At 33.7% G+C, this 12,183-nt stretch overlaps 1 protein-coding gene across 1 annotated transcript; it reads right to left on the bottom strand.

The window, feature by feature from the left end:
* Positions 1–1,280: 1,280 nt before the first annotated feature.
* On the bottom strand, positions 1,281–11,255 carry LOC128228714 (carbohydrate sulfotransferase 11-like). The gene is made up of 3 exons (XM_052940185.1): positions 11,080–11,255; positions 3,908–3,990; positions 1,281–3,161 (listed from the first exon to the last, which is right to left on the bottom strand). The coding sequence occupies exons 1-3, from the start codon at positions 11,177–11,179 to the stop codon at positions 2,043–2,045; spliced, it is 1,302 nt and encodes a 433-aa protein (XP_052796145.1). The 5' UTR covers positions 11,180–11,255; the 3' UTR covers positions 1,281–2,042.
* Between the last annotated feature and the right edge of the window lie 928 nt (positions 11,256–12,183).

The following is a 12,183-nucleotide window of genomic DNA, read 5'->3' as shown; positions in this document are numbered from 1 at the left end:
TTTTTTCAATAAATTTCTAGACGAGGTATTTCTGGCGCTGTGATAATTGAGGAGTTTGTTTGGATTAAGTCCAGTCTTTTCACAATTCGTTTCATCTTGGAACTCAGTTTGGTGACACCACCAGGATTTCTTTGGAACCAAGTGGTCCGATACCCATGTAACAAAACTGTTGATGGGGCGATTCCTGTTAATGTTATTTTACCGCGCGTATTAAAACATTTTATGTGATACTGTTACCTTATTTGCATAACGAGTACACTGGTTATGTATGAAAACTGGTGCATGGGTTTATATAACTCCTGCACCGCAAGATATGTTATAAAAGTTAATGATACATATACATACATCAATAAAGTGTGAGGAGAGTATACCACTTGTATGAATATTTATCCAAATAAATTATATGATTTTTGAGGTGAATTCTTATGCAGTAAATACACAGCTGACTGAGCTAAACATATGTTATATGTGGCTATTTTTTTCTTTTTTTTTACTTGCAATTGTCTTTTCTCTTCGGATATAATTTCGTTATTTTTAACATTGATTTTGCTTCATATTGTAAACTGTTTTATTTCCTGGTTTCGAGGGCAAACTGCTCGTCTGTCAGATATATAACGCATGTGCGACACCTACATTGTCGGTAACTTTGAACATTTAATTTTCAAAGCTTCCAATATTTTCTTCTCTATTTTAAATAACTAAATATTTCTTTGTACTGCTCTCTACTTCTTTTAAAATTGTTTTTTCGTGCTGCCATCAATCGAAAAAAATATGAGTAAATACTTTTAATATTATTTCATTTACAATGAATACTTAATATTTTCTGTATTTCTTTGAAGGGGTTCACGCGGATGGCCCGACTCTTTGGCCCCTATAATGGGTTTAAAAGTCTACGCGGATGGCCCTGGTGTTCGGCCCCTATTATGGGTAAAAAAGGTCCACGCGGATGGCCCGACTCTATGACCTGTTTTATGGGTGAAAATTTCCACGCGGATGGCCCGACTCTTTGGCCCATATTATGGGTAAAAAAGGCATCATGGAAGAAGAAAACAGTGTAATAAATAGTGCAAGGGGTTGTTGAATGGAACCGAAAGTAAAAGTCAGAAATTGCCGTTCAACATGGTGTGTTGTGGTATTGTTTTCTCTCTTGAAGTTGAACTTTTATGTTAATAGACCAATATAATAACAATGTTTTCAAATTTCAAAGTAGATATTAATCTTTCTTTTTTAAACGCATTGTTTTCACTATAACTATTCTAACAAGTGTTCCATGAAAACAGTAATTTTATTCTACAAACCATCCATTCATACAGAGTCTCTCCCTGGATTTTTAATTGATTCTGCAATTAATCCCCCATCACAATGGAGATACACATCAATCCTATTCACAATGCAATATTGAACCAATACCAACACATATCATTATTTCTTTAAATGGAAAATATTTCTGCTTTAGTAAATTTAAATTTTGTACAGCCACATTGTGTTTTTTTCACATATTTCGACGAAACTATTTAATAATATACCGAAACAAATACAAATACAAGCTTATCCTTGAATTTGCGAAAAGATTTTTTCAAACAAGAATGCTCATTTTTCATATTTCACTAGAAACTCTAGATTATAAATTTATTTAAATGGGGCCAACAAAGGCCCCTATTTGAGATAAGTATACAACGTTAAACAATATTTAATAGGAAACGTTTGTTTTATAAAAAAGTATTACACAATCATACCTATTTTATCTTGTTCTGTTTTAAATTTCAATGTATTGTCTCTTAACCTAAATTGATTAAAATGACACATATATGGCACTATTACAAAGTTATGGAATCTACCCCAAAAACAGCAGTAGTACCCTCATATAACGTTATTTTCTATCATGTGACAATAATTGCAGGTATGACATACAGTTAATGAAGCATTTTCCGATAACTGGCTTTACATTTTATATTTGACCTGTGTTGCAAAAGACGTGAAAACAAATAATCTTTTATATTGATATATATCGAATCAATTAATCATAGGCAAGCAAATAATTTTTATTCTTCTTCCAAACTATTTTTGTCATATCCAAACAACTCGAAATCAAATTTATAAACCTCCTTAATAGATTTTACCAGTTCCACAGGAACACTTTTATACGCTTCTAACATCATGTTGCGTTTTTGATTACTTGTATCAATGGTTTGGTCGTGTTGATATTGCAATGTCCACATAGCATGTTTCAGAAATACTTCTGTCGGATGTTGAGAGAAGTTGTCTGAATGCATACGTTTGAACGGGATATCAATTGATCTGTGAATATATCCGTTGTATTGGAAAGCTTTCCAAAGTCGCATTGCTACATCATCTTTGTCGAAACAGCCTTTATGTATAGCACGCTCCAAATCAAAGTTATATTTGACCAACATCGTTATTTCTTCAATCGCCCTTGACGATTTTGAACCTGACGTAGGAATCAAATGTCCTAGCCCGACTTTCTGCATTATATAGTTTGAGTCATTGGCGAATGTTTCCTGTTTGCCAATGACGTCATATGCCACTAGACAAGGATCACATATTTTATATACCGGTTGCCAGTGTTCATTTAAATTTCGGGGGAAGGACGCCACTATGTATTGTAGAAATTCCGCAAAAGTGACGTCATTTGCACATAATATTTGCTCATCAGTAGCGTTTTGACGTATTTGGTTAACAACAGTATGTGCATCCGATCTCCAAAAGTCTGGCAGTAGAAACTTGTCAATGTACGCGGACCATAATCGACGGTACGGTTCTCTTGTAAACATGAATGAACGACCCTTTGACATTTCACCTCGAGCCATGGCGCTTTCCAAACCAACTTGCCTAATGTATTTCAAATTGCCATAATGTACATAGTTGCGGTCGATGTCTCCTGGTCTGCTTATGTTTAGAGTTGTATCATAATCTTCTGCAATAAAGCGCATAACTTGCTTCCAGTATGTACAGCCAATTTTAGGAGTAACACAATAGTGAATGTCATGTTTTATACTTGACCATATTTGGCCCGTGGGTTTAAGGTTTTCCCAGATATTAACTTTAATATTTTGAGCACAAAAATCTCGAACATTTTGTAATCGCTGTTGCACAACGTTCTCCACATGGCTGTACCTGGTTGTAATATCATCGTCGACTCCCTGAAATGAATGCAATGGATATAAATCCCATTTATTGGAGATAAAAGTATTTATGTAGCTTGCTTGGATATTGGTTTGGTATATATTGGTTTGGTTAAGTAAACTGTTTCGTGGTTACGACTCGCATAGCATTTGCTTTGCGGTCTCATTGCCAGATTTATTTCAACTGGTTCACGAACCAATCAAATTTTAAAGTCTATATCAGGTGCTCTTAACAAACCAATGAAATCGCAATCGCCATTATTCTATGTCTTCAGCGAATAAGCTTTGCGTGAAATGCTAAAATGGAATTATTTCAGTATTTAAAACATAGTAATGTATTGTGTTGTGGTTGTTTGACCCATTTAGAGGGTTAATAGAGCAATAGACATTACAAGAACATCCTAGTTCTGAATTTCTGTAAAATCTATGTGTGCGTCCGCTGCACTGGAAAGAAATAATGTTTATATGACATTCTACAGAAACAAGGCCAGAAGTCGAAAGTTTAAACGTAAACTCCGTTCAACGGCACAGGGTCAACGTAAATGATACTGAACAGAAAAAATAACTTTCACAACACGAACAGTAAAATGTAAATTTATTATGTGTTTAAACAAGTTTATGTGCACAACCTCACACTTCTCCTAACAATTCCGAATAAAGTGAAAACGTTAATGGTAAATTTATCAAGGTATGCATTAACAGAAAATCACGAATAATGCAATGCTTATTTCATATTCACGATTTAAGCAAATAATACTTTTCACCTGTCTGGATGATTCTTCCAGTGTTCCTTTGTGACCAGATTCTTGTGTGGTTCCATATGGTATGTTTGTGAACGTCACTGTTCCTGAAGTAGACAGATAATCGGGGATCTAATACCGGAATGTATAAAAAACATCTGTTATATGCAAACAGTGAGCCTGAGACTACTGGAATCCTTCAACAATTGTTGATATATGCTCAAATATTGTCTTTGAAGTCCACGATTTCAAAAACCGTTGTTAACGCAATTCAGCAAAAGGCTGTAGCGTGATTTGTTGATATTCATTATCAGGTTATGCTTTCAAAGTATGCCGACATGTTATGTATAAGTCTATTTGGCCGAATGGCAAAGATATCGGTTTTCTATTTTTTCTTCACTGTACCAGCGTGAGTTCGTTCCCGACTAAACTCTATTTTCTTTTTATACGCTTGATTGTATTTAATGCAACCTCGGTATAAAGATAAAGAATAATCAAAATATAAGACCATTTCCGCGGAAAGCAGTTTTTGGTGCTTAAACCTGATGGAGCCTCTTTTTAAATTTCATTGGAAGTTACCTGGACAAACCCAGTACCCAAACCAATAACGAAGTCCTAACAGACACTAAACGGGAAACACACAGCGTACACAATATCACAGATATCTCTCGATTGGATATTCATTAACCTGCAGCCATTTTACCGGGACTGCTCCCTCATTCTGCGCTTCTCTCAGTGTTTAAAGGCATTACTTGTCGATCAATTGTTGTTACACATATGCGTTTTACAGGTGGGAGCGATGGCCTGGCGGAGGGGGAGGGCAAATAATTATCTTTGGCTTTTTACCTCGTTCAATAATGAACGCTTCTCACTTCTCAACAAGCCGTCCGGGATTCGAGTCCCGGCCTGGACGCATGAAAGTTTGGTAAGTGGTCACCAAGACTTATTATAAGTTTCTTCACAATCGTTGTAAATTAATTAAAGTTTAATCAAATAATGTGGGTAAACCTTTCCGCTTCTAAATTTATTAAATTTACAACGTGTTACAAAGTCAAGCAATTGAAATATACTATATTAAACATGACATGCCCAGCAATAAAATGCGACTTGTTAGCACTTCGTCAAGATAACGTTTTATTACTGATAGCAGCCCGTGGTAAATACTTGCTCTTCACGATGTTCCAAATACATAATTCCCTTTTGTTTTATTTTCATTTCAGAAAGAATGAATAAAGTCAAAATGATATGTTTAAATCATCCGCACCATGAATATTCAGCAAATATTAAGTGTCACAAAACGAAAAAGAGCTCAATTTTACATATTTGATAAGAAGTTATTCAAAATTATAACCAGTTGGATTATAAAGAAGGAATTGAGAAAAATCAAACAATAAAGAAAAAATCCACTAACACTAAATAGTATTCGTAAACTATTGCTTAAATTTATCTAACTACCACAATGTACATTTCCTTCGTACGTTGTCTGAAAGAGAACGCCGGGCATATTTTTATTTATCTATTTTTATTTTTATTTTTCGGAAGGTGGGGGGGGGGGTACCGTTGCTTTAAAACATATTTCGGAAAATGTATCAAAGTGACTAGAACTAATACAAATGGCGAAAGATGTTCATATCCAAAATATGTCTTGTTAAATATTTTATTCGACAAAGTTTAGGTTTGTCGTGACCCAAACTGCGAACTTAACTGATTGTGTTAATAACGACACCAATTGGGTTTTATTTGGTGCCGATAAAGTTTCTATTCTTTACATGTTTAGATCATGGGAATAACCTAGAAAACACGTAGCAATTATCAATAATTTTTTCCTGCATTGGTACATGAATATATGAAATCTGTTTTACTGTTTCAAGCGTTTGTTATTATAAAAGTCAAATTAGTTGAACATGAATCTGCATCAAAATTAAAACTTTTTTTTGCATCAACCTATATTGTGCACCTTTATCAATTTATGTACTAGTTTTTGCTTTCCTGACGTAGAAAGTAAACAGCAGCTGGTTGATAATAAGGATTTATTCGGTGATGAAATCGGCCATCACATAAAAGCAAATATCGCATACTCGCTTTAATTTCCAAAGGCGGGACCAAGAGTTAATTACTTGGGAGAAGGATGGGGGGGGGCACAATTTTCAGCTCCCTCAAACTTCAACTTCAACGAGGTATTGAAATGACATTTTAGCCCTTCGTTCGAGAATACGATTATACATCATTCAAAGTGGACTTAAATATAATAAAAACTATATGTATATACATATACATAAATTTATGAGCGTTTTAATTATTTAAGGTTGATCAACTTTAATTGGGGTCCAACTAGAGGGCAGGGGGCATGGGCCCTTGAGCTTTATAGATGCGTCCCTGATTTCTAATATGTAACAAGATCAATTTAAAAGCTTATGTCTTTATTAACGGTTTGTTTAGTTTTCCAGTAAATTCTTCAATTTAATGTGTTTCATTCACTTAATATTAAACTTAAATTCTTGACTTAAAGATATTTTCTTGAACGTCGGTTTAAATACTGTGCATTATTTATTTGAAATTGACCCCTAACAATACAACAGTTGGAAATCGTTGGTTTTAAAAATACTAATGCAAAATAAATCTTTATGAGTCTATGTCATGTTTGTCTGCTTAAAAACATGATGAATAGAACAGAACAAATGTTCTTATTGATTTATACAAAATAGCTTTTAGAAATTTAGTACACGGACCTATATATGCAATGTGTGAATACCAAGTGATAAATTGCGTCATAAATGCTACGTCAGAAGGCAATATTTTGCTTCGAATGAAGACTTTAAACAAAGATAACTTCACTTTTCTTCACCATTTTAAATGTAACACAGCGCAGTCTACGCCGCTTACGGAGCCCCGCCTTCGTTTTTTTTTTACCAAAGTTTAATTGAGAGTTTAGTTTCTTAAAACACTTCGATAAACCTTTTCACAATACGGCCATCTGACGGAGCACTGTCAAAACATTATTTAGGAAACAGGTTTGTCGAAGTGTTTGATGAAAGTAGTCACCTTATCAATCGTCGGTAATAAAACACAGGCGGGGCTCTTCAAGTGGCATAGACTGCCAATTGTTTAATTTAAGATGGATAAGTAAAAGAAAAATTATATTTGATTTTAAGTCTTCATTTTAAGCAAAATGTTGCCTTCCGACGTAGCATATATGACATGATTTATCACGTGATATACACACGCCGTATAATTGTATATGCATACAAGCAAAACTCATGATGTTCGTTTTCACTTTTTTACAGAAAATAATTATGGAATATTAATTTAAAATAAGTGAAGTAAAGGTAATAATATTCATGCACTTTGTATGTCAATATCACGACATCAAAGAGCGAATAAGAATAAATATATATATGGGCGATTCCATGAAAAAGTATAAGTGACTAAAACCCTAATATATATATATATATATATATAGATATTTATATATATAAATATATATAAATTTAAAAAGGTTTGTTTTTTTTCAACATTGAAAATTTAAAAAATATTCAATCACATTTTTAGAAACGCTTGTACGTTAAGGAATAGAACAAGAGAGTAAAGGACAGTTCGGGACGTTATCTGCTCCGTCATCCTGTTTTATGTGCACACTTAACGGCATAATAATTGAAAGCTTAGAAGTATATTCACCGGGGATGAGCAAAAAAAGTCACGTGACCACAAATGCAAACGCCAGTAGTATTTTGGCTCGATTGATCGTCAATCAAGGTAAGTTTCTTATCGATATTTTTGTTATACGCGAGAGTTCGTTCAAATGACATAGCGCAAAAAAGAATGCATTGTTTTGTCTTTCGATCGGTGTATTGGTCACCATTCATTTCTGCATAGTTTCCGAGAACACTTCGATACAAATTGTGTCCATGAATGCAAACGCACGTAGGTAGTGTTAAAATGTCACATATTTTGATAAATTGCCACAATTTTTCAATTGTTTTGACTTTCAGTTGTTCAATAATGGCTTTCATTTGTTTTATGAATATTTTGTGCGATGCAATTTGTACAAACAAATGCATTTTCTGAAGTATTTAAATTTGGCAAACGCACGTTGGCATTTTCATAAGGCAAACGTACGTAGTCTACCTAAAATGACAAACGCACGTAGGCATCTTATATAATAATAATAATGACTTATCATATATGTCGAAAGCTTTTAAAACTTTTTATTATTTTCATATCCATAACTATTGCTGTAAGATTTTTGAATTTATATTTAATTATTATTATGATCATAATGCTTACGGTCATATGCATAAGGGAAAGTGAAACGCTTTATGTCGTTTTCATTAGCTAGATAAGCCATCTTTTAAGATTTTAATAAACGTTTGTTTGAACGAGACGTATTTTTTATGAACATGCTTTTACAGATGATATCCTTTTAACAAACTACAATTTGTGTAATACATTTTGCGAAGTAAATCAAGTGGCGCTTAATTAATGAATGACAGTGTCTGTTTCAGTGATGTCATTTGTTTGCCACGTTTGTGGGAATGCGTTGAAAACGACATGGGGGCTGAGATTGCATGAGCGCCGCCATGACGGTGTAAAAGCATTTACATGCTGTTAGAAACAGTTATACACCACGGAGAGTTTGACGCGCCATATGTAAGTGTATTCTAGTATTAAAAAATGCTTATATTATTCTTGTTTTATTCTATATTATTCTAAAATTAAGCAATTATCTACCAGTCACAAGCTCAGGCGTTTTTTATTAAAGGTTACCAAAATATTGCAATTACAAGTATTTTAATTGCATACTTTTAAAGGCATACATGTATTTATACAGGTGCACCACACATGGATCCAATAAGCAGTTTATATGTCCGAAATGCATGCAGGAGGTCACCACACATACGTGCCTGAATAGGCATTGGCGAGGAGAAGATGGCACGACACGTTATTCGTGCGAAATGTGTGGGATTTCAATGGAGGAGAAATAGACCTGAAGGCTCATATGGACGGCCATACTGGCGAGAAATCATACCAGTGCGCTGAATGTGGGAAATGTTATCGGCATAGAAGTAGATTGTGCAAGCAAAAGTTATTAAACACACCAAATAAAACATCAAATTTTAGATAATAGGTATCTTTCATGGCCGAGAGTGCAAGGTTCATCCCAACCCGAACATAGAGTGTATTGCGGAAGCGGGGTTTACCGTGTTTCCGCAAAACACCCTGCGAGAGGGGTGGGATGAACCTATCTTACACGAGCGGCGATGATCCTGGAAAAACCTGGAAATCTTTTGTGCGTTGTGAATATAATGCGCGGATAGATTTGTAATAATTCGTGTTTGTTATGGATATTCGTGCAGTGATTCAGATTATGTTTATGTTATGATTAAATATTTATAGTTCTAAAAAGAGGACAGCGTTATTTCTTGAATGGAGCGCGAAAACTTTTCAATTGCTCCATTTGAAGCGATAAATAATCAATTTTGAATTTTAAAATTGCAACGAGACAATGTTTCCATGATGCTACAGACGACAGTCGTCTACAAGGGAGGTAATTGTGTGATGACGATTGAAAAAAAATGAATTCCATACGGGTACTTTTTTTATCTTGGCCCTTGCCAAATTTTTAGGTCAACTTATCTGATGTGGAAGAAAGTAGAATCTCAGGCAGATCATAACAAAAGTTTGTTTATTAATTAATCGTTATGTTATTTGATTACTTATCTTTGATTTTATCTGATTATCTGTGATCGCTTTTATTCAATGTATAAAACTAATCTAAGATATACAGTTATAGAATAAATGAGGAACATGTCCATTATAATGTCTTTATTTCTGTAAAACAGCACTTATACATATAGTTCAAAGAGTATTTTCAGTGATATAAAAATTGTTCCGGGTATAGCATACATTGTCATTGTATCATCGCAATATCATTTTATGGTTATCATTATCACAATATCTGTCATTAACAATTATCATGACAGTATTATCATCACAACACGAAGAATGGTTCATTAAAGATGTTTAAATTATGTTCAAATGAAACGTTTATCCCCATGCGATCTGTTACAAGCATCTTAGAATCTTTGCGTCTGGCCCGCTCCCAGCACACACCAATGGTTCCCTTCTGTAATGCATTTCTGTTTATCAAAACAGTCCCGTACTGTACTGGACTCCGACTCTTTGTATCAAACGTGTGGTTCCTGAAATGTGACATTACAACAGCTGTTGTAAATATTCGAGATAAACATTTAACAAGCATCGTTAAGTTAGTTAAGTCTGTATACCACCGGTATGGCCGATGAGAGTTTGTTCGAGAACTCATATTTCCCGCAACACTCCCGCATAATATCGTGTCAATGTTTGTTACGTATCATAAATTTATATAACTTTCATTATGATGGATATTTAATAATAAAGCGGATAAATATCTTCAATATCTTGAACACATTTTCAGTTTTTAAAGGCTAACGAAATATTCGTTTGCTCCTTATTATAAGATGCCTACGTGCGTTTGCCATTTTAGGTAGACTACGTACGTTTGCCAAATTTGAAATACTTCAGAAATTGCATTTTTGTACATATTGCATCGCACAAAGTATTCATAAAACAATTAAAAACAATTATTGAACAACTGAAAAACAAACATTTGAATAAAATGTGGCAATTTATTAAAATATGTGACATTTTAACACTACCTACGTGCGTTTGCATTCATGGACACAATTTGTATCGAAGTGTTCTCGGAAACTATGCAGAAATGAATAGTGAACAATACACCGATCGAAAGACAAAACAATGCATTCTTTTTTGCGCTATGTCATTTGAACGAACTCTCGCGTATAACAAAAATATCGATAAGAAACTTACCTTGATTGACGATCAATCGAGCCAAAATACTACTGGCGTTTGCATTTGTGGTCACGTGACTTTTTTTGCTCATCCCCGGTGATATTTTTTAAAAAGGGATAGACAAAAAGATATACTTATAGTAAAAAAATACAACAATATTTGTTTGGAACCTTTAAACGGCTGCGTGTCTGGTAAACGATTTAACGTTCACTTAAAAAATCTGACGGTCAATACGTTGTTCTTTGTTAATTTTCGTCTCTCATTTCGTACATTTACACTTAATTGATTATTTATATTACATATAAAGTTTATAAATATATAATATGAAAATTCTATTTTTTACTTACCTATACTGTTCGTAAAAATTGTTATTGATATTACACACACAATTATAAGTATAATCGGATTCCGTAATAACACTTTTTTAATCAACAAAGTAGTTTTCATATTCCTATTATTATTATTATTATTTTGTTAGAATGCCAACAATATCGTTTTGCGCGTTCTTTTATTTCTGATCGCATACGCACTACTCTCTCTCTATCTCTCTCTCTCTCTCTCTCTCTGTCTCTCTGTCTCAGTACAGTCTTATTGTATTGGAAAATCGACAGCACCTAAGGTGCTTTACAAACTTGTAGTGTCATACAGGAGAGAATGGTTTTGTTTTTGTATGCATTATGCAGTCAGGTGGCACCATAGAAAACTTATTGACATTACATGTGCACAACACCAATAGTTAGCTTATATTCCTAGGAAATTTGTGAAATACATCTATATCGAATAACGGACGCTTTCTTTTATACAATGCGTGTATTTTAAAATTTTGTTTTGTTGAAAAAAATCATTGGAGAATTCGTAAAAAAACGACTTTAAAACTGCAGTAGTATTCAAAGTTTTAAATAATCGTATTAATTTTGGTCTTGCAAAAAGTACAGAACTAAAGTTTTTTTTATTTTAGAGTTTGGCTCATGAATACTAACAGAAACAAACAGTGGTGTTCTTTTTAAAATGTTCATTTAGAAAGCAAATATATACATATATATATGCATGCTAATGTCCGGTGTCGCTGTACCGTGATTTCGGCCCTGCGTTCTTATTCTAAAGCTCTCCAGGCCAATTTTTGCAGAAAGGGCAATTATCGCCGGATTTTTTTTATAGTAGGCAGAGCTTTAACGTGCAATTACTTGCGTGATGCTAAATAACAATATTGTTTATTTATAGGCAATATTTATGCGAAAAGCTACAGAAACAAGCTCTGTAGCAAAAAGTTTAAACATAAATCCGCAAGTAAGATATTGAACGATTTTTTTTCTTGAAATATTTTAAAATTATACAACGCTCGTGATTAATTTCAAAACTCGGTATGTAGGTGAAGTAACAATAGGAAAATATTTGCACATATTTCATTGCGTTGAATCTATAAATAGACTCGATCATATGTGATTTCATTT

The sequence above is a fragment of the Mya arenaria genome, chromosome 3 (genome assembly GCF_026914265.1).
Source record: "Mya arenaria isolate MELC-2E11 chromosome 3, ASM2691426v1".
Taxonomy (NCBI): Eukaryota; Metazoa; Mollusca; class Bivalvia; order Myida; family Myidae; genus Mya; species Mya arenaria.
The sequence above is the reverse complement of the archived record's forward strand: the minus strand, read 5'-3'. Positions and strand labels throughout refer to the sequence as shown.

Coding starts and splice junctions, on each gene's coding strand:
- LOC128228714 (XM_052940185.1), bottom strand. CDS start 11,179: ATGAAAACTACTTTGTTGATTAAAAAAGTGTTATTACGGAATCCGATT. Junction 3,991..11,079: donor AATTTTTACGAACAGTATAG/GTAAGTAAAAAA, acceptor TGTCTACTTCAG/GAACAGTGACGTTCACAAAC. Junction 3,162..3,907: donor TGGAAGAATCATCCAGACAG/GTGAAAAGTATT, acceptor CATTCATTTCAG/GGAGTCGACGATGATATTAC.